Source organism: Coregonus lavaretus (genome assembly GCF_964263955.1).
Source record: "Coregonus lavaretus genome assembly, contig: HAP1_SCAFFOLD_5140, whole genome shotgun sequence".
Taxonomy (NCBI): domain Eukaryota; kingdom Metazoa; phylum Chordata; class Actinopteri; order Salmoniformes; family Salmonidae; genus Coregonus; species Coregonus lavaretus.
Window position 1 is genome coordinate 15,001 of NW_028162338.1, and position 27,560 is coordinate 42,560.

The following is a 27,560-nucleotide window of genomic DNA, read 5'->3' on the forward strand; positions in this document are numbered from 1 at the left end:
AGGGCTCAGGTTCTCAGAGAGAAAGAGAGAACGAGAGAATTAGAGAGAGCATACTTAAATTCACACAGGACACTGGATAAGACAGGAGAAGTACTCCAGGTATAACCAACTAAAGTTCTCCTTTGAATCATTCAGATGTTCATTGGCAAACTTCAGACGGGCCTGTATATGTGCTTTCTTGAGCAGGGGGACCTTGCGGGCGCTGCAGGATTTCAGTCCTTCACGCCGTAGTGTGTTATCAATTGTTTTCTTGGTGACTATGGTCCCAGCTGCCTTGAGATCATTGACAAGATCCTCCCGTGTAGTTCTGGGCTGATTCCTCACCGTTCTCATGATCATTGCAACTCCACGAGGTAAGATCTTGCATGGAGCCCCAGGCCGAGGGAGATTGACAGTTATTTTGTGTTTCTTCCATTTGCGAATAATCACACCAACTGTTGTCACCTTCTCACCAAGCTGCTTGGCGATGGTCTTGTAGCCCATTCCAGCCTTGTGTAGGTCTACAATGTTGTCCCTGACATCCTTGGAGAGCTCTTTGGTCTTGGCCATGATGAAGAGTTTGGAATCTGATTGATTGATTGCTTCTGTGGACAGGTGTCTTTTATACAGGTAACAAGCTGAGATTAGGAGCACTCCCTTTAAGAGTGTGCTCCTAATCTCAGCTCGTTACCTGTATAAAAGACTCCTGGGAGCCAGAAATCTTTCTGATTGAGAGGGGGTCAAATACTTATTTCCCTCATTAAAATGCAAATCAATTTATAACATTTTTGACATGCGTTTTTCTGGATTTTTTTGTTGTTATTCTGTCTCTCACTGTTCAAATAAACCTACCATTAAAATTATAGACTGATAATTTCTTTGTCAGTGGGCAAATGTACAAAATCAGCAGGGGATCAAATACTTTTTTCCCTCACTGTACAAGGTGTTGGTCATCTTCATATTTGACCTAATACTTATTTATTTAAACTACAGTAATTACAGTGTTACATCACAGCGAGCAATGTAATGTCTATTTATTGTCCTCCTTTGGTTACTCATTGTGAAACCAAGATTTTATAGTTTATATTGGTAAGGCAGCGACGGTACCTTGTGGTTTAGGACCAGGTAAGGGAGGGCGTGTCTTCACTTCTTGAAGAGTTCCACTCTCATGGTCTCCTCCATTACAGCCGTGTCCAGCGAGGTGCAGCAGGGGCACGGAGGGGTGCAGGCCCAGGGACCCGGAGGTTAGGGGTCCGGGGTCTGAGCTGAGGCGAGGGGTCCGGGTGTCTGAGTCATCGTCATGGGCCCCGAGGCAGGCACCGTGAGCACCAGGATCCAGGGATAGGCTCTTAGTCATCAGCCGAGGACTGGAAGAGGACGGGCCTGGGGGGGGGCAGACAGATAGGTCAGTCAAGGTTATATAACAACTCAGAAGCATTTCAGATCCAGCTGGTGGTCTGTCTCAAACCTCCTGTTTGCTTTTGAAGCAGCACTTCTTCTGTCACACCAAGGTAAGAATTAAACATGGGAGTTGTAACGAACAGTGGTAGAGAGAGGTGTGTGATTTATCACTGTGATTAATGACTGCTTTTCTTTCATTCCACAGTCAATGGTTCAATGCCCACAGTGCCTAGAGCCCAGAGAGAATAGAATAGACTGACTGGGCTAATGAGAAAATGATGACGCCACAGGCAGATAGATGCAATCTGTTTCAGTTCGCTCTGCTGGACACTAATCTTTAATTGGTCAATGTGCTGCAGTGTTAATGCTTATGCAACACCACTAAGGTCATCGGTTCTATTTCCGAAAGGGATCGAATAAGAATGTGTCCACTCGCTGCACTGTAAGTCTGTTTGGATAAAGGTGTCTGCTAAGTGCCATATATTTCACACAATTAGCAAAACCTTACACTCAAGGAGCAAAACACCGGCCTAGATTTGCACAACTGTAAGCACATTGTCAGCTTCACACTTTTCTGCAAAACATTACACACAGTGATTTGCAAAACACTAAACACACTTGTATGCATTTGACACAGAAATGTATCATGATGTCATTTCCTTGCAATTTCAAAGCAAAGGCTTTCAAATGAACCAATTGGTTAAACACAGCCACCAGTACTGGCGCTTAATTGTAGACACACCAATCAGGTTTAAGCACGATAAAAAGGCAACAGGTAAGTTCACCTGTCTTCAAAAAAAAATGGACGGTGTCAGAGGAAGAGGAAGAGGAAGAGGGGAGAGGGAGAGGAAGACCTGGAGGAGGGGTAGGACATGCACAAAGAAGAAGACAACCAAATCTGTGTAACGATATTCGTGCTACAATTGTGGACCATGTAATAAACCACGGACTAACACTGAGGGAGGGCTGGACTGAGAGTACAGCCTAACCTCAGCAGGTACACGGTGGCATCAATAGCTCGGACATTTCGCCAAGAGCGAGAAACTTACTGCATGTACTATATCAACAGTTTTTGGTATCTATTCGTGTATCATTTTACAGTAAGCTACATATATTTTGTTTGGCCAACATAGGATTGAACGTCGAGAACACCAAGGAGGGAGGGGCCCCATATTCACACAGGAGCAAGAGAGAGAGATCATAAACCTCGTTTTGGCCAATAATGCAATCAGACTTAGAGAAATTCAAGCCCATATTGTCAATGATCACCGAATTTTCAATAATAAACAGGTCTCTCTGTCAACAATAACCCGTTTCCTTAAAAAAACATCAAGTTCTGATGAAACAACTGTATAAAGTGCCATTTGAAAGAAATTCAGACAGGGTGAAAGGCCTGCGGCGTGAATATGTGGTGGTACGTTTTGTTCACTGACTGTAGTATTGTGTACTGCACACATAACCTTTTTTACTGTACATTAGGGGTGTAACGATCCATCTACTACATCGATGTATCGATTTATATTCCTATGATCCAACTACATCGATCTGTGCTCGGCGAGTTGGCCTTTTGGACAACATATATCAATCTAACATCGTTTTAAAATGTAATAAATCGATTGTATCGATACTAGGAAATAACCCATTGGATTTAAGCACGTCAGACTTTATATGGATGTTTTTTCTTAGCACTTTTAATGATAAAGGCTTTAAACATTACTCGATTCAGTCTGCCTATCCGTGACGTCATCGCGCCAGCAGCAGCGCAAAGGCGCAAAGACAACAAAACATAGCATGGCGGACGACAGAGGAGAAGCCGACGAGCGAGAAATTATCAAGCCACCATTGCGGTCCTTACAAGAAACAGGAATCTAGGAAACTTCACCTGCACTGTCCAGTATCCAGGTATTTATTTCAGTCACACTGGTTGAATTTTTGGCTAAAAGGTTACTGAATCGATTTCAAGTCACTGAATCGTTTCGGATCGTATCGTTCTAAATGAACCAATATCGTCCTTGAATCGTATCGACAACCACGAATCGTGATACAAATCGAATCGTTGTTAAAACGAATCGTTACACCCCTACTGTACATGTCATTTTCCTGTATAGCAGACCTATAGTACATTGATCTACACAACGTGATCTTTTGCTGTATTTCAGAGAGTTTTGCAAATGGATGCGGAGGAAGTCCCGCATGAGTTTATATACTCATTGATGAGGCTGGATTTAACCTGACAACAGTGAGAAGAAGGGGAAGAAACATCATTGTCCACATGGCTATTGTTAATGTACCAGGGAAACGTGGGGGTAACATTACCCTTTGTGCTGCCATTACACAGAATGGGGGTCCTCCACCGCCATGCCAACTTGGGTCCTTATAACACTGACCTCATTCTTACATTTTTTGACAGATTACACAATATTATCACAGCAGCAAACCAAAAGGGACCAGATGCATTGTCGTCCGGGACAATGTAGCTTTCCATCATTCTGCTCTGGTCCAAAACTGGTTTCATCAACACCCACAATTTACAGTTCAATACCTTCCACCACACTCCCCCCTTCCTAAACCCCATCGAGGAGTTCTTCTCAGCATGGCGGTGGAAGGTTTATGATCTCCGGCCCCGTGTCCAGATGGCCCTCATTCAAGCTATGGTGGAAGCATGTGATCAAATTGAAGCAGCATCCATACAAGGGTGGATTCGTCGCTCCAAAAGATTCTTCCCACGTTGCCTTGCAAATGAAAATATAGCCTGTGATGTTGACGAGGCCCTGTGGCCAGATCCAGATCGGCGGAGAGATGTTTAGGTTATTTTTCTTTTTTATTCGGTACTGAACTGCATATGTAATTTATGTTACAGTATTACTGTAAGCTTACAGTAGAATGGTACGTTCAGTAATACTGTACGAAAACACTTTTATCTCCATTAATATATGGCACCTGGCAGACACTTTTATCTCCATTAATATATGGCAGCTGGCAGACACTTTTATCTCCATTAATATATGGCACCTGGCAGACACTTTTATCTCCATTAATATATGGCACCTGGCAGACACTTTTATCTCCATTAATATATGGCACCTGGCAGACACTTTTAAGTGCCATATATTAATGGAGATGGTTAAGTAAACCACACTTGTTGTGTTGATGAGTAACTTTGCCTGAAACCTGCAGACTTGTGTTAGCTGCCTAAAGCTAGTACATGGGCATTAGCTCAGCGTGCTAACACAGTCTTGTGAGATGCAGGACAGTAACTGCTATGGGGAAGACCATGTAGAATGATGTTAATGGAGCACTGCATGTACAGTATGTACGGGACCAATAGTCTGGGCAGATCGGAGTTCTGTTGTTGTTGATGTCTGAAAACCAGGAAGTATCCCCGCTGTGTACGATGACGTCATATTGCTGACTGTGCCTTTAAAACGCCTGTCTCAGTGTGTGTGTGTGTGTGTGTGTGTGTGTGGATATGACTCTGAGTCTATTCCCTACATAGTGCACTAACGTTGAGCAGAGCCCTATGGAGGGCTACATAAAGTAGTGCACTAACGTTGAGCAGAGCCCTATGGAGGGCTACATAAAGTAGTGCACTAACGTTGAGCAGAGCCCTATGGAGGGCTACATAAAGTAGTGCACTACATAGGGAATAGGGTGCCATTCCAGATGCACTCAGTCTCTCTCTCTGTGTTTACTAGTGTTATTATAGAGTAGAGTAGAGTGTGTGTGTGTGTGTGTGTGTGTGTGTGTGTGTGTGTGTGTGTGTGTGTGTGTGTGTGTGTGTGTGTGTTGTGTGTGTGTGTGTGTTTGTGTGCGTGTGCGCTTGAGTGACCTGCCATGCAAAATGCAGGATGACCTGCCGATGAGGCATGGTTGTTGTTTTCTACGCCCCTGGGGAACAGTGCAGTAAGAGGATAACAAATGACTTGATGGACAGAAGAAAATGTTTTACTGTTGACAGACACATGAGAGAACACTACTCAACGGGTGATCGACCCGCTTTGGCATAATGTATGTAAACTCATACGTTTACTGAAGACGACATAAAGATAGTGTGAGGGGAAAAAAACTACTGAAAGAATGGATGTCTTATAGGCTCAAACGGCCATTTCAACAGCCTGACCTTCCCACCTAATTGACAATGCAAAGGATTCCAGCTAGCACATAACATTCTGAGAACCGTATATATTTATTTGAGCAGATAAAGAGGCAGCTTTATAGGGGACATGAGTCTTCAACTGTTTTATATAGCAGCTAGCATATAACATTCTTAGAAAAATATGTTTCATAGGGCTTGGTGATAGCATGGTTGTCCTCTGGTTATTTTGCATACAACCTTCCCACAACGTTCTGGGAATGGTGCAGGATAGTTGCTTGGCTTTGGAACATTCTCAGCACATTTTAAAGAACTTGACAAAAAAAAAAAAAAGTTATTTTCTTGGTATTTCGTTACTTTAATAGAACGTTTCCTTTCCTAAAGCTAGAACATGATTACATTTCATTTCTATTTTTGGTAATGTTCTAAGAAACGTTCTCTAACTGGTTTAACATTGGGAATGTTCTCAAATAGTTCAGAGAACGTTAAGAAACGTCGTTCTTCTGTGGGAATTTCAGTACTTCAGCGTAACGTTTCCTACAGGTGTCCTCGTGGTTCTATTTAAAGTCAGGTTCTCAAATTGTTCCGAGAACGTGAAGAAAACGTTCCATTAAAAGAACACAAGAAAACTTTTGTTACGTTCAGAGAACATTCTAATAATGTTATTTAAAAACATGTACATTCCGTTCTCAGCATCAACAAAACTCTATCTTGTGTGTTCTTAAGTGTGTTCAGGTGTGTTGGCCGCGCCCACTAATTAACCACACCTGGTCTTAATGAGTTCTTGTTTCCTTTGAAATGGGGTATGTTTGAATAGACTAAAATGAACAGCTTTGTATGCATAAAAAAAAACATGGCATGCTAGCTCCATCCTGGTGGTTCAGTGAACTAATTCCATGGATTAATTCCACCCTCCAAGCTCATCATTAAGCTTGAGGCCCTGGGTCTGAACCCCGCCCTGTGCAACTGGGTCCTGGACTTCCTGACTGGGCCGCCCCCAGGTGGTGAAGGTAGGAAACTCCACTTTGCTGATCCTCAACACAGGGGCCCCACAAGGGTGCGTGCTCAGCCCCCTCCTGTACTCCCTGTTCACCCATGACTGCATGGCCACGTGCGCCTCCAACTCAATCATCAAGTTTGCAGACGACACATCAGTAGTAGGCTTGATTACCAACAATGACGAGACCGCCTACAGGGAGGAGGTGAGGGCTCTGGGAGTGTGGTGCCAGGAAAATAACCTCTCACTCAACATCAACAAAACAAAGGAGATGATCGTGGACTTCAGGAAACAGCAGAGGGTGCACCCCCCTATCCACATTGATGGGACCGCAGTGGAGAAGGTGGAAAGCTTCAAGTTCCTTGGCGTACACATCACTGACAAACTGAAATGGTCCACCCACGCAGACAGTGTTGTGAAGAAGGCGCAACAGAGCCTCTTCAACCTCAGGAGGCTGAAGAAATTTGTCTTGGCACCTAAAACCCTCACAAACTTTTACAGATGCACAATTGAGAGCATCCTGTAGGGGTGTATCACCGCCTGGTACGGCAAACTACCCGCCCTCCAAGACACCTACAGCACCCGATGTCACAGGAAGGCCAAAAAGATCATCAAGGGCTTCAACCACCCGAGCCACTGCCTGTTCAACCCGCTATCATCCAGAAGGCGAGGTCAGTACAGATGCATCAAAGCTGGGACCGAGAGAATGAAAAACAGCTTCTATCTCAAGGCCATCAGACTGTTAAATAGCCATCACTAGCACATTAGAGGCTGCTGCTGCCTATTGAAATCACTGGCCACTTTAAGAAATGGAACACTAGTCACTTTAATAATGTTTACATATCTTGCACTACTCATCTCATATGTATATACTGCATTCTATTCTATAATATTCTACTGTATCTTAGTCCATGCCGCTCTGTCATTGCTTGTCCATATATGTACAGTGGGGAAAAAAAGTATTTAGTCAGCCACCAATTGTGCAAGTTCTCCCACTTAAAAAGATGAGAGAGGCCTGTAATTTTCATCATAGGTAGACGTCAACTATGACAGACAAATTGAGGAAAAAAAATCCAGAAAATCACACTGTAGGATTTGTAATGAATTTATTTGCAAATTATGGTGGAAAATAAGTATTTGGTCACCTACAAACAAGCAAGATTTCTGGCTCTTACAGACCTGTAACTTCTTCTTTAAGAGGCTCCTCTGTCCTCCACTCGTTACCTGTATTAATGGCACCTGTTTGAACTTGTTATCAGTATAAAAGACACCTGTCCACAACCTCAAACAGTCACACTCCAAACTCCACTATGGCCAAGACCAAAGAGCTGTCAAAGGACACCAGAAACAAAATTGTTGACCTGCACCAGGCTGGGAAGACTGAATCTGCAATAGGTAAGCAGCTTGGTTTTAAGAAATCAACTGTGGGAGCAATTATTAGGAAATGGAAGACATACAAGACCACTGATAATCTCCCTCGATCTGGGGCTCCACGCAAGATCTCACCCCGTGGGGTCAAAATGATCACAACAACGGTGAGCAAAAATCCCAGAACCACACGGGGGGACCTAGTGAATGACCTGCAGAGAGCTGGGACCAAAGTAACAAAGCCTACCATCAGTAACACACTACGCCGCCAGGGACTCAAATCCTGCAGTGCCAGACGTGTCCCCCTGCTTAAGCCAGTACATGTCCAGGCCCGTCTGAAGTTTGCTAGAGTGCATTTGGATGATCCAGAAGAGGATTGGGAGAATGTCATATGGTCAGATGAAACCAAAATATAACTTTTTGGTAAAAACTCAACTCGTCGTGTTTGGAGGACAAAGAATGCTGAGTTGCATCCAAAGAACACCATACCTACTGTGAAGCATGGGGATGGAAACATCATGCTTTGGGGCTGTTTTTCTGCAAAGGGACCAGGACAACTGATCCGTGTAAAGGAAAGAATGAATGGGGCCATGTATCGTAAGATTTTGAGTGAAAACCTCCTTCCATCAGCAAGGGCATTGAAGATGAAACGTGGCTGGGTCTTTCAGCATGACAATGATCCCAAACACACCGCCCGGGCAATGAAGGAGTGGCTTCGTAAGAAGCATTTCATGGTCCTGGAGTGGCCTAGCCAGTCTCCAGATCTCAACCCCATAGAAAATCTTTGGAGGGAGTTGAAAGTCTGTGTTGCCCAGCGACAGCCCCAAAACATCACTGCTCTAGAGGAGATCTGCATGGAGGAATGGGCCAAAATACCAGCAACAGTGTGTGAAAACCTTGTGAAGACTTACAGAAAACGTTTGACCTGTGTCATTGCCAACAAAGGGTATATAACAAAGTATTGAGAAACTTTTGTTATTGACCAAATACTTATTTTCCACCATAATTTGCAAATAAAATCATAAAAAATCCTACAATGTGATTTTCTGGAATTTATTTTCCTCATTTTGTCTGTCATAGTTGACGTGTACCTATGATGAAAATTACAGGCCTCTCTCATCTTTTTAAGTGGGAGAACATACACAATTGGTGGCTGACTAAATACTTTTTTCCCCCACTGTATATATTCTTAAATTCCATTCCTTACTAGATTTGTGTGTATTGGGTATACAGTTGAAGTCGGAAGTTTACATACACCTTAGCCAAATACATTTAAACTCAGTTTTTCAAAACTCCTGACATTTAATCCTAGTAAAAATTCCCTGTCTTCGGTCAGTTTATTTTAAGAATGTGAAATGTCAGAATAATAGTAGTTTGTGACGAGGTGTGAATGACGGAGTCAGGCGCAGGAGGTAAAACATCGAAATCCAGAGTTTATTCAGTGTACATGACTAAAGCGCAGCAAGAGTCAAAACGAAACTAGCACAAGGGAAAAATCCACCTTGGCTACATACAAGGAAAGAGTAGCTCAACTGAGCTACTAACTCTCACAATGAACAATCACTCACAAAGGACAAGGAGGGGCAGAGGGAACACTTATACACAGACTAATGAGGGAATGACTACCAGGTGTGTGTGATTGACAAGACAAGACAAATGGAGTGATGATAAATGGAGCGGTAGTGGCTAGTAAGACGGTGACGACGAACGCCGAAACCTGCCCGAGCAAGGAGGAGGGGCAGCCTCGGCTGAATTCGTGACATGTAGAGATTTCAACTTTTATTTCTTTCATCACATTCCCAGTGGGGTCGGAAGTTTTACATACACTCAATTAGTATTTGGTAGCATTGCCTTTAAATTGTTTAACTTGGGTCTAACGTTTCGGGTAGCCTTCCACAAGCTTCCCACAAAAAGTTGGGTGAATTTTGGCCCATTCCTCCTGACAGAGCTGATGTAACTGAGTCAGGTTTGTAGGCCTCCTTGCTCGCACACATTTTTTCAGTTCTGCCCACAAATTGTCTATAGGATTGAGGTCAGGGCTTTGTGATGGCCACTCCAATACCTTGACTTTGTTGTCCTTAAGCCATTTTGCCACAACTTTGGAAGTATGCTTGGGGTCATTGTCCATTTGGAAAACCCATTTGCGACCAAGCTTTAACTTCCTGACTGATGTCTTGAGATGTTGCTTCAATATATCCACATAATTTTCCTTCCTCATGATGCCATCTATTTTGTGAAGTGCACCAGTCCCTCCTGCAGCAAAGCACCCCCACAGCATGATGCTGCCACCCCCGTGCTTCAAGGTTGGGATGGTGTTCTTCGGCTTGCAAGATACCTTTTTCCTCCAAACTTAACGATGGTCATTATGGCCAAACAGTTCTATTTTTGTTTCATCAGACCAGAGGACATTTCTCCAAAAAGTACGATCTTTGTCCCCATGTGCAGTTGCAAACCGTAGTCTGGCTTTTTTATGGCGGTTTTGGAGCAGTGGCTTCTTCCTTGCTGAGCGGCCTTTCAGGTTATGTCGATATAGGACTTGTTTTACTGTGGATATAGATACTTTTGTACCTATTTCCTCCAGCATCTTCACAAGGTCCTTTGCTGTTGTTCTGGGATTTATTTGCACTTTTCGCACCAAAGCACGTAAATCTCTAGGAGACAGAACGCATCTCCTTCCTGAGCGGTGTGACAGCTGCGTGGTCCCATAGTGTTTATACCTGCATACTATTGTTTGAACAGATGAACGTGGTACCTTCAGGCGTTTGGAAATTGCTCCCAATGATGAACCAGACTTGTGGAGGTCTACAAAAAAAATGTCTGAGGTCTTGGCTGATTTCTTTTGATTTTCCCATGATGTCAAGCAAAGAGGCACTGAGTTTGAAGGTAGGTCTTGAAATACATCCACAGGTACAGTCAACTTAGTGTATGTAAACTTCTGACCCACTGGAATTGTGATACAGTTAATTATAAGTGAAATAATCTGTCTGTAAACAGTTGTTGGAAAAATTACTTGTGTTATGCACAAAGTAGATGTCCTAACCGACTTGCCAAAACTATAGTTTGTTAAAAAGAAATTTGTGGAGTGGTTGACAAACGAGTTTTAATGACTCCAAACTAAGTGTATGTAAAATTTGTGGAGTGGTTGACAAACGAGTTTTAATGACTCCAAACTAAGTGTATGTAAACTTCCGACATCAACTGTATGTTGTGAAATAGTTAGATATTACTTGTTAGATATTACTGCACTGTCGGAGCTAGAAGCACAAGCATTTCACTATACCCGCAATAACATCTGCTAAACACGTGTATGTGACAAATAACATTTGATTTGATTTGGATAAACAACAGAAGATTATAGGTTCGAATCTCACTAATGCCGTGTCACAATAAAATAAATGGGTTTGCATGATTAAAGCCTAAGGAAATGAATTGACATGTGACCTATCTGTGCATGGAGCTAAAGAAAAAAGTTAACAAAAAAGTTCTGGGGGACTACAGTAACTTTCTTAATGTCAAATAATGTGACAGGTGAAATGAGGAACGCGCTTCGTTCCCAGAACTTCCAAGGAACCAAATGTGCTAGCTGGGGATGAGGCTGGGAAAATGTGACCACTGTCAAACTCAAGACAAAACAATATGGAAGGAGGCTTTCTAGTCAGTTGGTGGCACCGAGAGAGGGGGAGAGAGAGAGAGAGAGAGAGAAAGAAAGAGAGGGGGGGTGGGGGGAGAGCGAGAGAGAAAGAAAGAGAGGGGGGGGTGGGGGGAGAGCGAGAGAGAGAGAGAGAGAAAGAAAGAGAGGGGGGTGGGGGGAGAGCGAGAGAGAGAGGGAGAGAGAGGGAGAGAGAGAGAGAAAGGGGGGTGGGGGGAGAGCGAGGGAGAGAGAGAGAGAGAGAGAAATAAAGAGAGGGGGTGGAGAGAGAGAGAGAGAGAGAGAGAGAGAGCGAGAGAGCGAGAGAGAGAGAGAGAGAGAGAGCTCATCTCTTCTTGCTCTTGGGTGAAGTTGCTGCCCTGTTAAAACAGTATTGCTGTCCTCTCCTCTAACTGGGGCTAATATGTTCCATATGATGATGCTGAGTCTCATGTGTAGGCCAGCCTACCTACTGCAGGCTGGCTGGGGGCTAATGACTCCCACATGCTCCACTAAATATACTTTAGAGAACCATAGAGGAGGGGGTAGGAGAGAGAGGTGGGAGAGAGAGATAGAGAGAGAGACTGAGAGATGGAGAGAGAGAGAGAGAGAGGGAGAGGGAGACAAAGATGGAGAGAGAGAGCGTGTTCATTTTTGATTGTTTATTTCACTTTTGTTTATTATCTATTTCACTTGCATATGTTTCCCATGCCAATAAAGCCATTTGAATTGGATATAATTGAGAGAGAAAGAAAGAAAGAAAGAAAGAAAGAAAGAAAGAAAGAAAGAAAGAAAGAAAGAAAGAAAGAAAGAAAGAAAGAAAGAAAGAAAGAAAGAAAGAAAGAAAGAAAGAAAGAAAGAAAGAAAGAAAGAAGTTCTCCTTGTTGTTGTTTATCAACGGTCTCATGGTGTTCTCCTTGTTGTTGTTTATCAACAGTCTCATGGTGTTCTCCTTGTTGTTGTTTATCAACGGTCTCATGGTGTTCTCCTTGTTGTTGTTTATCAACGGTCTCATGGTGTTCTCCTTGTTGTTGTTTATCAACAGTCTCATGGTGTTCTCCTTGTTGTTGTTTATCAACGGTCTCATGGTGTTCTCCTTGTTGTTGTTTATCAACGGTCTCATGGTGTTCTCCTTGTTGTTGTTTATCAACAGTCTCATGGTGTTCTCCTTGTTGTTGTTTATCAACGGTCTCATGGTGTTCTCCTTGTTGTTGTTTATCAACAGTCTCATGGTGTTCTCCTTGTTGTTGTTTATCAACACATACAGATGCATTCTTACAACTGCTGCTGCACAAAATACCTCCAGAATGAACATTTTACATATTTTAATACTTAAGACCCCTTAAGATCAAGATCAAATCCTCAACACTATGGATCTAGATCTATAGATCTGTTAAATTAGAACCTCAGTCAGGATCTGTTAAATCAGAAACTCAAAATCGGTGTAGGAAGATTAAAAATATGTAGGTCCGTTATCTTTTCTACATATTTCATATCTGATTTTAGTCGTTTAAGTTTACACTGAAAATGTTTTTCCATCCTGAAAATGCATGTACATTTTAATTTTATTTATTACACAATTTGGACTTAGGTGTACCAAAACAAATCTTAGGCAGACCAGCCAAGGACTACAATGGCAGAAAAATCCCTGGCGACCGGGCAGATATACTGTAGCATGATGATACTGTTGCTACAGAGCAGATATACTGTAGCATGATGATACTGTTGCTACAGAGCAGATATACTGTAGCATGATGATACTGTTGCTACAGAGCAGATATACTGTAGCATGATGATACGGTTGCTACAGAGCAGATATACTGTAGCATGATGATACTGTTGCTACAGAGCAGATATACTGTAGCATGATGATACTGTTGCTACAGAGCAGATATACTGTAGCATGATGATACTGTTGCTACAGAGCAGATATACTGTAGCATGATGATACTGTTGCTACAGGGCAGATATACTGTAGCATGATGATACTGTTGCTACAGAGCAGATATACTGTAGCATGATGATACTGTTGCTACAGAGCAGATATACTGTAGCATGATGATACTGTTGCTACAGAGCAGATATACTGTAGCATGATGATACTGTTGCTACAGAGCAGATATACTGTAGCATGATGATACTGTTGCTACAGAGCAGATATACTGTAGCATGATGATACTGTTGCTACAGGGCAGATATACTGTAGCATGATGATACTGTTGCTACAGAGCAGATATACTGTAGCATGATGATACTGTTGCTACAGAGCAGATATACTGTAGCATGATGATACTGTTGCTACAGGGCAGATATACTGTAGCATGATGATACTGTTGCTACAGGGCAGATATACTGTAGCATGATGATACTGTTGCTACAGGGCAGATATACTGTAGCATGATGATACTGTTGCTACAGGGCAGATATAAATCAAAGCAAATGTTATTGGCCGTGTACACAGTTTAGCAGGTGCAACAACATTCTTATCAATGCAGTAAATGTCAACAACCACTCAATAATTTACATTTAAAAAAAATAATCAAACATACAATATAGTATAGCAGTAAATATATAAAGCGTATGTAAACATTATTAAAGTGACCAGTGTTCAATGACTCTATACATAGGGCAGCAGTCTCTAAGGTGCAGGGTAGAGTACCGGGTGGTAGCTGGCTAGTGAGAGTGACTGAGGGGCAGAGTAGGGTACTGGGCAGAGGGCAGGGTACTGGGCAGAGGGCACTGGGCCGCGTCCTCGAGCTTCTTTTTTGTGAAGAAAAAGGATGGAGGTTTGCGTCCGTGTATTGATTACCGCGGTCTCAATCAGGTGACTGTGAAATATAGTTATCCACTCCCGCTGATTGCGACCATGACGGAGTCATTACACGGGGCACGGTTCTTCACAAAATTGGACCTCAGGAGCGCATATAACTTGGTGCGCATTAGGGAGGGCGATGAGTGGAAGACAGCATTTAGTACTACCTCCGGCCATTACGAGTATCTCGTCATGCCATATGGGTTAATGAATGCTCCATCAGTCTTCCAATCTTTTGTAGATGAGATTTTCCGGGACATGCAGGCGCAGGGAGTAGTGGTGTACATAGATGATATTCTTGTGTACAGTTCTACTCGGGCCGAGCATGTAGCCCTGGTGCGCAGGGTATTGAGGAGACTGTTGGAGCATGACCTGTATGTCAAAGCCGAGAAATGTCTGTTCTTTCAGGAGTCAGTCTCCTTTTTGGGTTACCAGTTGTCTGCGTCAGGGGTGAGAATGGAGGTGGACCGAGTGTCCGCCGTGCGTAATTGGCAAACCCCAACTACGGTTAAAGAGGTGCAGCGGTTCTTGGGTTTTGTGAATTACTACCGGAGGTTTATCCGGGGTTTTGGACAGGTGGCAGCTCCCATAACGTCTCTTCTGAAGGGGGGTCCGGTGCGCTTGCAGTGGTCGGCTGAGGCGGACAGGGCTTTTGGGAGACTGAAGGACCTGTTTACCTCGGCTCCAGTGCTGGCGCACCCGGATCCCACTTTACCCTTCCAAGTTGAGGTGGACGCGTCTGAGGCCGGTATCGGGGCAGTTCTTTCACAACGGTCTGGCACACCACCTAAGCTCCGCCCCTGTGCTTTTTATTCTAAGAAGCTCAGTCCGGCGGAGCGGAATTATGACGTAGGGGACAGGGAGCTGTTAGCCGTAGTACAGGTCCTAAAGGTGTGGAGGCATTGGCTTGAGGGGGCTCAGCACCCTTTCCTCATTCTGACCGACCACCGTAACCTGGAATACATTCGGGCAGCTAGGAGACTGAATCCTCGCCAGGCTCGATGGACTATGTTTCTCGCCCGGTTTGTGTTCAAGATCACTTACATCCCTGGGTCCCAGAACGGGAAGGCAGATGCCCTGTCCCGGCGGTATGACACGGAGGAGAGGTGCGTGGAGCCCATTCCCATACTACCGGAGTCTTGTCTGGTGGCACCGGTGGTGTGGGAGGTCGATGCGGAGATCGAGCGGGCATTACGCACCGACCCTAGCCCTCCACAGTGTCCGGTGGGTCGGACGTACGTCCCGCTCGAGGTCCGGGATCGGCTGATTTATTGGGCTCACACGTCCCCCTCCTCTGGACATCCAGGTATTGGCCGGACAGTGCACTGCCTTAGTACGAAGTACTGGTGGCCAACGTTAGCCAGGGATGTGAGGGTTTATGTCTCCTCCTGCTCAGTGTGTGCCCAGTGTAAGGCGCCCAGACACTTGCCCAGGGGTAAATTACAACCCCTGCCCATTCCACAACGACCCTGGTCTCACCTCTCGGTGGATTTTGTTACCGACCTTCCCTCCTCACAAGGGAATACCACCATCCTGGTCGTTGTGGATCGGTTCTCGAAGGCCTGTCGTCTCCTTCCCATGCCGGGTCTTCCTACTGCCCTACAGACCGCTGAGGCTCTATTTACTCACGTCTTCCGGCATTACGGGGTACCCGAGGATATAGTGTCCGATCGAGGCCCCCAGTTTACCTCCAGAGTCTGGAGAGCCTTTATGGAACGGTTGGGGGTCTCGGTGAGCCTTACCTCGGGTTACCACCCGGAGAGTAATGGGCAGGTCGAACGAGTCAACCAGGATGTGGGTAGGTTTCTGAGGTCATATTGTCAGGGCCGGCCGGAGGAGTGGGCGAGATATGTGCCCTGGGCCGAGATGGCACAGAACTCTCTCCGCCACTCCTCCACGAGACTAACCCCTTTCCAGTGTGTGTTAGGGTACCAGCCGGTTCTGGCACCTTGGCATGAGAGCCAGATCGAGGCCCCTGCTGTGGATGAGTGGGTGCGGCGCTCGGAGGAGACGTGGAACGCTGCACACGTCCATCTGCAGCGAGCCATCCGTCGACAGAAGACGAGCGCCGACCTACACCGCAGTGAGGGGCCAGTGTACGCACCTGGAGATCGAGTCTGGCTCTCAACCAGAAACCTGCCCCTCCGCCTGCCCTGCCGGAAGCTGGGTCGGCGGTTTGTGGGGCCTTTTAAAGTCCTGAGGAGATTGAACGAGGTGTGTTACAGGTTACAACTGCCCATTGATTACAAGAATATTAACCCCTCGTTCCATGTGTCTCTCCTCAGGCCGGTGGTAGCTGGTCCACTCCAGGACTTTGAGATTGAGGAGACTCCTCCGCCCCCGTTGGACATCGAGGGGGCTCCGGCGTACACTGTTCGGACCATCCTGGATTCGAGATGCCGGATGGGGGGTCTCCAATATCTCGTGGAGTGGGAGGGGTACGGTCCGGAGGAGCGGTGCTGGGTGCCGAGGAGGGACATTCTGGATCCGTCCCTGCTGACCGAATTCCATCGTGGTCATCCTACGCGCCCTGCTCCGCGTCCTCCTGGTCGTCCCCGAGGCCGGGGGCGGCGCACGGCTGGAGCCGCGCGTCAAGGGGGGGGTACTGTCACGGTTTCGGCCGAGGCGGCCCCTCCTCCTTGTTCGGGCAGGTTTCGGCGGTCGTCGTCTCCGGAGTACTAGCTGCCACCGCTCTATGTTTCTTGTTTGATTGGTTTTGTCTGTTTGTCACACCTGTTTTGTGTTATGTCTCATTAAGCACCCTATTTAGTTTCCTTGTTGTTAGTTAGGTGTTGTGTGTAATTGTTCCATGTCGTGTTGCTGCGCTACCTGTTCTTGGTGCGCTATTTTGTGCTTTCCTCCTTGTTTGTGTTTTAGGAGTAGATTACGCACTTGTTGATTGCGCCCGTTTGTTGTACGCCTGTGCGCGCTTTTCTCGCCTCCGGGCTGGTTTTGGATATTATTTGTTGATATCTACTAAAGTATTTTTGTTGGACTTTATTTCTGCCTCCTGCGCCTGATTCCACACCACACCTACCATAGCAACTCCTGACAGCCTGGAGATAGAAGCTGTTTATCAGTCTGATGGCCTGGTGATAGAAGCTGTTTATCAGTCTGATGGTCTGGAGATAGAAGCTGTTTATCAGTCTGATGGCCTGGAGATAGAAGCTGTTTAACAGTCTGATGGCCTGGTGATAGAAGCTGTTTATCAGTCTGATGGCCTGGTGATAGAAGCTGTTTATCAGTCTGATGGTCTGGAGATAGAAGCTGTTTATCAGTCTGATGGCCTGGAGATAGAAGCTGTTTAACAGTCTGATGGCCTGGTGATAGAAGCTGTTTAACAGTCTGATGGCCTGGTGATAGAAGCTGTTTAACAGTCTGATGGCCTGGTGATAGAAGCTGTTTATCAGTCTCTCAGTCCCAGCTTTGATGCACCTGTACTGTCTCAGTGTGCTAGATGGTAGCAGGGTGAACAGGCCGTGGCTCGGGTGGCTGAGGTCCTTCATGATCTCCTAGATGGTAGCAGGGTGAACAGGCCGTGGCTCGGGTGGCTGAGGTCCTTCATGATCTCCTAGATGGTAGCAGGGTGAACAGGCCGTGGCTCGGGTGGCTGAGGTCCTTCATGATCTCCTAGATGGTAGCAGGGTGAACAGGCCGTGGCTCGGGTGGCTGAGGTCCTTCATGATCTCCTAGATGGTAGCAGGGTGAACAGGCCGTGGCTCGGGTGGCTGAGGTCCTTCATGATTTCCTTGGTCTGTATACTGTATATACAGGTATACAGACTTTAGCATGATGGGTAATGAAAGGTGCTTTTGGGAAATAATTAAATACCAAACAGCTAAGTAGAAAGGATACAGGCTCTTAGTGTGGGCATGTTTGTTTCTGTGTGTGTGTGTGCGGTGTGTGTGTGTGTGTGCGCGTGTGTGTGGTGTGTGTGTGCGCGTGTGTGTGGTGTGTGTGTGCGCGTGTGTGTGTGTGTGCGTGTGCGTGTGCGTGTGCGTGTGTGTGTGTGTGTGTGTGTGTGTGCGTGTGCGTGTGTGTATGTGTGTGTTTGTGTGTGTGTGTGTGTAGAAGGAAAACAGGCCGTGAAAGCTGATTCTAAACCACTGTTGTTCTATTAAGAATACAACCTATCATACAGCAGTGTAATGAACCAGGCTCGGCAGAATAAGGGGATCAGCTTCCAAAATTGAATAACAACAGTGATAATATTTTCAGGTTGCATTTCATTACATCGCTTTGAAGAATGATTTCTCTCATCAAATGAGAAATAAACCTGTAAAACATTTCTCAAAAGATATTTGCCATTTCATCATCAATACCCCTCCTTGCTACCTCAAGATGAAAGCACTAACTGTATCTTACCTATTTACCTTAAGATGAATGTATTAACTGTAAGTCGCTCTGGATAAGAGTGTCTGCTAAATGACCCACTACTGTAGTCTCTCTGGATAAGAGTGTCTGCTAAATGACTCACTACTGTAGTCTCTGGATAAGAGTGACTGCTAAATGACTCACTACTGTAGTCTCTGGATAAGAGTGTGTGCCAAATGACTCACTACTGTAGTCTCTCTGGATAAGAGTGTCTGCTAAATGACTCACTACTGTAGTCTCTCTGGATAAGAGTGTCTGCTAAATGACTCACTACTGTAGTCTCTGGATAAGAGTGACTGCTAAATGACTCACTACTGTAGTCTCTGGATAAGAGTGTCTGCTAAATGACTCACTACTGTAGTCTCTGGATAAGAGTGTCTGCTAAATGACTCACTACTGTAGTCTCTCTGGATAAGACTGTCTGCTAAATGACTCACTACTGTAGTGGCTCTGGACAAGAGTGTCTGCTAAATGACTCACTACTGTAGTCTCTCTGGGTAAGAGTGTCTGCTAAATGACTCACTACTGTAGTCTCTCTGGGTAAGAGTGTCTGCTAAATGACTCACTACTGTAGTCTCTCTGGATAAGAGTGTCTGCTAAATGACTCACTACTGTACTCTCTCTGGATAAGAGTGTCTGCGAAATGACTCACTACTGTAGTCTCTCTGGATAAGAGTGTCTGCTAAATGACTCACTACTGTAAGTCTCTCTGGATAAGAGTGTCTGCTAAATGACTCACTACTGTAGTCTCTCTGGATAAGAGTGTCTGCTAAATGACTCACTACTGTAGACTCTCTGGATAAGAGTGTCTGCTAAATGACTCACTACATTTACATTACATTTTAGTCATTTAGCAGACGCTCTTATCCAGAGCGACTTACAGTTAAGTGAGTGCATACATTTTCATACTGGCCCCCCGTGGGAAACGAACCCACAACCCTGGCGTTGCAAGCGCCATGCTCTACCAACTGAGCTACATCCTCCACTCACTATAACAGGGGTTAGACACTACACAGACTCATTTCCTAGAACTTTAAAACACTGGCAGTTTGTCTACTTCACTTCTTTAGTCTACTCTCTGATCACTCCAGATAGCCCAGTAAATAAAACAAATGCTGACAAAATTGGTGTCAAACCATGCAAGTCTGAGTAGCATGGAATAACATACCATCTTATTGAAACAGTTCATCAAGAAACAGTTCTACTGCAACTTTTCATGCACAGTGGGAAGTTGAAACGAACAACAAACTTAGTTTGATAGAACCCGCTCTTACTACTGTAGTTTCTCTGGATAAGAGTGTCTGCTAAATGACTCACTACTGTAGTCTCTCTGGATAAGAGTGTCTGCTAAATGACTCACTACTGTAGTGGCTCTGGATAAGAGTGTCTGCTAAATGACTCACTACTGTAGTCTCTCTGGATAAGAGTGTCTGCTAAATGACTCACTACTGTAAGTCGCTCTGGATAAGAGTGTCTGCTAAATGACTCACTACTGTAGTCTCTCTGGATAAGAGTGTCTGCTAAATGACTCACTACTGTAGTCTCTCTGGATAAGAGTGTCTGCTAAATGACTCACTACTGTAAGTCTCTCTGGATAAGAGTGTCTGCTAAATGACTCACTACTGTAGTGGCTCTGGATAAGAGTGTCTGCTAAATGACTCACTACTGTAGTCTCTCTGGATAAGAGTGTCTGCTAAATGACTCACTACTGTAGTCTCTCTGGATAAGAGTGTCTGCTAAATGACTCACTACTGTGGTCTCTCTGGATAAGAGTGTCTGCTAAATGACTCACTACTGTAGTCTCTCTGGATAAGAGTGTCTGCTAAATGACCCACTACTGTAGTCTCTCTGGATAAGAGTGTCTGCTAAATGACTCACTACTGTAGTGGCTCTGGATAAGAGTGTCTGCTAAATGACTCACTACTGTATATTCTCTGGATAAGAGTGTCTGCTAAATGACTCACTACTGTAGTCTCTCTGGATAAGAGTGTCTGCTAAATGACTCACTACTGTAGTGGCTCTGGATAAGAGTGTCTGCTAAATGACTCACTACTGTATATTCTCTGGATAAGAGTGTCTGCTAAATGACTCACTACTGTATATTCTCTGGATAAGAGTGTCTGCTAAATGACTCACTACTGTATATTCTCTGGATAAGAGTGTCTGCTAAATGACCCACTACTGTAGTCTCTCTGGATAAGAGTGTCTGCTAAATGACTCACTACTGTAGTGGCTCTGGATAAGAGTGTCTGCTAAATGACTCACTACTGTATATTCTCTGGATAAGAGTGTCTGCTAAATGACTCACTACTGTAGTCTCTCTGGATAAGAGTTTCTGCTAAATGACTCACTACTGTAGTCTCTCTGGATAAGAGTGTCTGCTAAATGACTCACTACTGTAGTCTCTCTGGATAAGAGTGTCTGCTAAATGACTCACTACTGTAGTCTCTCTGGATAAGAGTGTCTGCTAAATGACTCACTACTGTAAGTCACTCTGGATAAGAGTGTCTGCTAAATGACTCACTACTGTAGTCTCTCTGGATAAGAGTGTCTGCTAAATGACTCACTACTGTAGTCTCTCTGGATAAGAGTGTCTGCTAAATGACTCACTACTGTAAGTCGCTCTGGATAAGAGTGTCTGCTAAATGACTCACTACTGTAGTCTCTCTGGATAAGAGTGTCTGCTAAATGACTCACTACTGTGGTCCACCCACACAGACAGTGTAGTGAAGAAAGCGTAACAGCGTCTCTTCAACCTCAGGAGGCTGAAGAAATGTGGCCTGGCACCTAAAACCCTCATAAACTTTTACAGATGCACAATTGAGAGCATCCTGTCAGGCTGCATCACCGCCTGGTACGGCAACTGCACCGCCCGCAACCACAGGGCTCTCCAGAGGGTCGGTCTGCACAACGCATCACCGGCAGCAAACCGCCTGCCCTCCAGGACACCTACAGCACAGGAAGGCCAAAAAGATAATCAAGGACATCAACCACCCGAGCCACTGCCTGTTCACCCCGCTATCATCCAGAAGGAGAGGACAGCACAGGTGCATCAAAGCTGGGACAGAGAGACTGAAAAACAGCTTCTATCTCAAGGCCATCAGACTGTTACTAGCATAGAGAGGCTGCTGTCTACAATCACTGGCCACTTTAATAAAGGGAACACTAGTCATTTTAATAATGCCACTTTAATTAGGTTTACATATCTTGCATTACCCATCTATAATAATATAATAATATGCCATTTAGCAGACGCTTTTATCCAAAGCGACTTACAGTCATGTGTGCATAAATTTTTGCATGGGTGGTCCCGGGGATCGAACCCACTACCCAGGCGTTACAAGCGCCGTGCTCTACCAATTACATCTCATATGTATATACTGTATTCTGTACTATCTATTGCATCTTAGCCTATGCCACTCTGATAATGACATTGCTCATCCATATATTTATATATTCTTATTCCTTTACTTAGACTTGTGTATTGGGTTTTTGTTGTGGAACTGTTAGATATTACTTGCTAGATATTGCTGCACTGTCGGAACTAGAAACTAGAAGCACAAGCATTTCGCTAAACATCTGCTAACCATGTGTATGTGACCAATACATTTGATTTAATAGCAGTACTAATATCAGTACTAATATCAGTACTAATAATAGTACTAATAACAGTACTAATAGCAGTACTAATAACAGTCCTAATAACAGTCCTAATAACAGTACTAATAACAGTACTAATAGCAGTACTAATAACAGTACTAATAAGAATACTAATAACAGTACTAATAACAGTACTAATAACAGTACTAATAGCAGTACTAATAGCAGTACTAATAACAGTACTAATAACAGTACTAATAGCAGTACTAATAGCAGTACTAATAACAGTACTAATAACAGTACTAATAACAGTACTAATAACAGTACTAATAGCAGTACTAATAACAGTACTAATAACAGTACTAATAACAGTACTAATAACAGTAATACAAGACAAAATTAACAGGATATAGTACTACAAGAAGCAGAGTCCTGCCTAACCTCAGTACAGGGAGTCCCTAATGTAAACTGGATCTCTTTCCTCCATTGGAAAATACTATAAGACTTCTTCAGCTATCAAATCAAATCAAATTTTATTGGTCACATGCGCCGAATACAACAGGTGCAGACATTACAGTGAAATGCTTACTTACAGCCCTTAACCAACAGTGCATTTATTTTAAACAAAAAAAGTAAGAATAAAACAACAACAAAAAAAGTGTTGAGAAAAAAAGAGCAGAAGTAAAATAAAGTGACAGTAGGGAGGCTATATATACAGGGGGGTACCGTTGCAGAGTCAATGTGCGGGGGCACCGGCTAGTTGAGGTAGTTGAGGTAATATGTACATGTGGGTAGAGTTAAAGTGACTATGCATAAATACTTAACAGAGTAGCAGCAGCGTAAAAAGGATGGGGTGGGGGGGCAGTGCAAATAGTCCGGGTAGCCATGATTAGCTGTTCAGGAGTCTTATGGCTTGGGGGTAGAAGCTGTTGAGAAGTCTTTTGGACCTAGACTTGGCACTCCGGTACCGCTTGCCATGCGGTAGCAGAGAGAACAGTCTATGACTAGGGTGGCTGGAGTCTTTGACAATTTTGAGGGCCTTCCTCTGACACCGCCTGGTATAGAGGTCCTGGATGGCAGGAAGCTTTGCCCCAGTGATGTACTGGGCCGTACGCACTACCCTCTGTAGTGCCTTGCGGTCAGAGGCCAAGCAGTTGCCATACCAGGCGGTGATGCAACCAGTCAGGATGCTCTCGATGGTGCAGCTGTAGAATTTTTTGAGGATCTGAGGACCCATGCCAAATCTTTTTAGTCTCCTGAGGGGGAATAGGCTTTGTCGTGCCCTCTTCACGACTGTCTTGGTGTGTTTGGACCATGATAGTTCGTTGGTGATGTGGACACCAAGGAACTTGAAGCTCTCAACCTGTTCCACTACAGCCCCGTCGATGAGAATGGGGGCGTGCTCAGTCCTCTTTTTTTTCCTGTAGTCCACAATCATCTCCTTTGTCTTGGTCACGTTGAGGGAGAGGTTGTTGTCCTGGCACCACACGGCCAGATCTCTGACCTCCTCCCCATAGGCTGTCTCATCGTTGTCGGTGATCAGGCCTACCACTGTTGTGTCGTCGGCAAACTTAATGATGGTGTTGGAGTCGTGCCTGGCCATGCAGTCATGGGTGAACAGAGAGTACAGGAGGGGACTGAGCACGCACCCCTGAGGGGCCCCCGTGTTGAGGATCAGTGTGGCAGATGTGTTGTTACCTACCCTTACCACCTGGGGGCGGCCCGTCAGGAAGTCCAGGATCCAGTTGCAGAGGGAGGTGTTTAGTCCCAGGATCCTTAGCTTAGTGATGAGCTTAGAGGGCACTATGGTGTTGAATGCTGAGCTGTAGTCAATGAATAGCATTCTCACGTAGGTGTTCCTCTTGTCCAGGTGGGAAAGGGCAGTGTGGAGTGCGATAGAGATTGCATCATCTGTGGATCTGTTGGGGCGGTATGCAAATTGGAGTGGGTCTAGGGTTTCTGGGATTATGCTGTTGATGTGAGCCATGACCAGCCTTTCAAAGCACTTCATGGCTACAGACGTCAGTGCTACGGGTCGGTAGTCATTTAGGCAGGTTATCTTAGAGTTCTTGGGCACGGGGACTATGGTGGTCTGCTTGAAACATGTTGGTATTACAGACTCAGTCAGGGACATGTTGAAAATGTCAGTGAAGACACTTGCCAGTTGGTCAGCACATGCTCGGAGTACACGTCCTGGTAATCCGTCTGGCCCTGCGGCCTTGTGAATGTTGACCTGCTTAAAAGTCTTACTCACATCGGCTACGGAGAGCGTGATCACATAGTCATCCGGAACAGCTGGTGCTCTCATGCATGCTTCAGGGTTGCTTGCCTCGAAGCGAGCATAGAAGTGGTTTAGCTCGTCTGGTAGGCTTGTGTCACTGGGCAGCTCGCGGCTGTGCTTCCCTTTGTAGTCTGTAATAGTTTTCAAGCCCTGCCACATCCGACGAGCGTCAGAGCCAGTGTAGTATGATTCAATCTTAGACCTGTATTGACTCTTTGCCTGTTTGATGGTTCGTCGGAGGTCATAGCGGGATTTCTTATAAGCGTCCGGGTTAGAGTCCCGTTCCTTGAAAGCGGCAGCTCTACCCTTTAGCTCAGTGCGGATGTTTCCTGTAATCCATGGCTTCTGGTTGGGGTATGTACGTACGGTCACTGTGGGGACGACATCATCGATGCACTTATTGATGAAGCCAGTGACTGATGTGGTGTACTCCTCAATGCTGTCTGAAGAATCCCGGAACATGTTCCAGTCTGTGCTAGCAAAACAGTCCTGTAGCTTAGCATCTGCATCATCTGACCACTTTTTTATTAACCGAATCACTGGTGCTTCCTGCTTCAGTTTTTGCTTATAAGCAGGAATCAGGAGGATAGAGTTATGGTCAGATTTGCCAAATGGAGGGCGAGGGAGAGCTTTGTATGCGTCTCTGTGTGTGGAGTAAAGGTGGTCTAGAGTTTTTTTCCCTCTGGTTGCACATTTAACATGCTGGTAGAAATTAGGTAGAACGGATTTAAGTTTCCCTGCATTAAAGTCCCCGGCCACTAGGAGCGCTGCATCTGGATGAGCGTTTTCCTGTTGATTAATGGCCTTGTACAACTCATCCAGTGCAATCTTAATGCCAGCATTGGTTTGTGGTGGTAAATAGACAGCTATGAAAAATATAGATGAAAACTCTCTTGGTAAATAGTGTGGTCTACAGCTAGCTATGGTTGGTAAAGCGGGACAACAAAAAATTACTGAATTGCAAAATTTAAATATAATATTAGCAACTTTTTTATGTATGTTGATGCACCAGTACATAGTATTTACATTTACATCGCAATTTGGCACAGTGCATTATTTATGACAGATTTACAACCTCAACATCAAAACAGAAAAAAAGCTGTCACTGATCTTACGGTGTGCTTCGCGGGGTGAGGGGGGGGGGGGGGTCAATGTAAATAGTCCGGGTAGCCATTTGATTAGATGTTCAGGAGTCTTATGGCTTGGGGGTAGAAGCTGTTAAGAAGCCTTTTGGACCTAGACTTGGCGCTCCGGTACTGCTTGCCGTTCGGTAGCAGAGAGAACAGTCTATGACTAGGGTGGCTGGAGTCTTTGACAATTTTTAGGGCCTTCCTCTGACACCGCCTGGTATAGAGGTCCTGGATGGCAGGAAGCTTGGCCCCGGTGATGTACTGGGCCGTACGCATTACCCTCTGTAGTGCCTTGCGGTCGGAGGCCGGGCAGTTGCCATACCAGGCAGTGATGCAACCAGTCAGGATGCTCTCGATGGTGCAGCTGTAGAACCTTTTGAGGATCTGAGGACCCATGCCAAATCTTTTCAGTCTCCTTGGGGGGAGTAGGTTTTGTCGTGCCCTCTTCACGACTGTCTTGGTGCGTTTGGACCATGATAGTTTGTTGGTGATGTAGCCACCAAGGAACTTGAAGCTCTCAACCTGTTCCACTACAGCCCTGTCGATGAAGAATGGGGGCGTGCTCAGTCCTCTTCTTTTTCCTGTAGTCCACAATCATCTCCTTTGTCAATGAAGTGACGTGATTTTTTATCATGTGGTTTCTCTGCAAGGGCTTAGTAACAATATTTTTGATTTTCTCTTGTCAACCTCAGGATTAAGCTGTCCCAGTTTATATGATGTCCCACTGGGTGGCCTCGGGAATCAAACCCGCTACCCTGACGGTGCAAGCGCCATGCTCTACCAACTGAGCCATATTGGACTACCAATTTTTCACCCAGGGGTGTCTTTCCTTCGTCGGGCCGTTTGGGGGAATTTCTGCCAACGTTAGAGTAAACCCACTTCTCCAGCCACCACTACACCCCTGGCTATGCTCCATACATCATTGACACAGTTTTCACCACTGCTGCATCACCCTATAGCAATATGGGCGCATGGTATGCTCCCTCCTCCTCCTCCATCTCATCTAGTCGACTCCTCGACGCATTGCTACATGTAGCCTAGAACACATCCACTGCGGTCAATGGCTATATTGTTCAGTATATTAACTGCGCTATTTCTACGGGGGAAACACGCTATAATGCACAACAAGAAAATAATAATAAATAATATGCCATTTAGCAGACGCTTTTATCCAAAGCGACTTACAGTCATGTGTGCATACATTTTTGTGTATGGGTGGTCCCGGGGATCGAACCCACTACCCTGGCGTTACAAGCGCCGTGCTCTAACCAGCTGAGCTACAGAGGACCATACAAGAACACTGGATGATGGCTAATAAATGAATCTATATAGACTTACCCCGGAGCACACTGGTTTTATCCATGTACATCGCGCAGCAAAACACAAATCCAGTCATTAAAAAACCGAACGGGAGACAGAATCTCCCAATCGCGACGAAATATGAACCAAGGCGATGGGACCGTGCCACACAGTTAAGGCTGTATTCCTATTCCTAAAGCAATCCCGGAAAGCAATCTCCGGATGTTATGTCTGCCACCGAGGAACAGACAGCGAGACTACACAAAAAAAATATATAGGTTAAAATATGTAGGTTAAATGGTGGAGAACGGGGTAAGGCAGTAGGCATGGCCCTCCCTGGTCGTCAGAGAGCCGGGCGGATTGACAGCTTCGGTTCAGCTGCAGCATCCTCTGCTCACTGGGTCAAGCGAAGGGATGATATTAGCAGCGAATGATTTTTCCTCTCGTCGCCAATATGGCAGCACAACAACGATATCCTTTAATCTTACAAATGTGGCGCATGATACACCATTAATAATCCATCAATCAATGATGACAATTTGATTTAAAAAAATAGTAAGCATCAACGGATTAAACACATTGTGTTGCTGTGTGGCCC

At 45.1% G+C, this 27,560-nt stretch overlaps 1 protein-coding gene across 1 annotated transcript in view; it reads right to left on the bottom strand.

The window, feature by feature from the left end:
• Window positions 1-27,059, bottom strand: part of LOC311119345 (uncharacterized protein) — a gene marked incomplete at both ends in the record, with an annotated part of 35,769 nt that extends 8,710 nt beyond the window's left edge. Inside the window, 2 exons of the mRNA XM_084194066.1 lie at window positions 1,087-1,362; window positions 27,002-27,059. Coding sequence (XP_084050192.1) covers window positions 1,087-1,362; window positions 27,002-27,059 — 334 coding nt within the window. The remainder of the gene's footprint in view (window positions 1-1,086; window positions 1,363-27,001) is intronic.
• Between the last annotated feature and the right edge of the window lie 501 nt (window positions 27,060-27,560).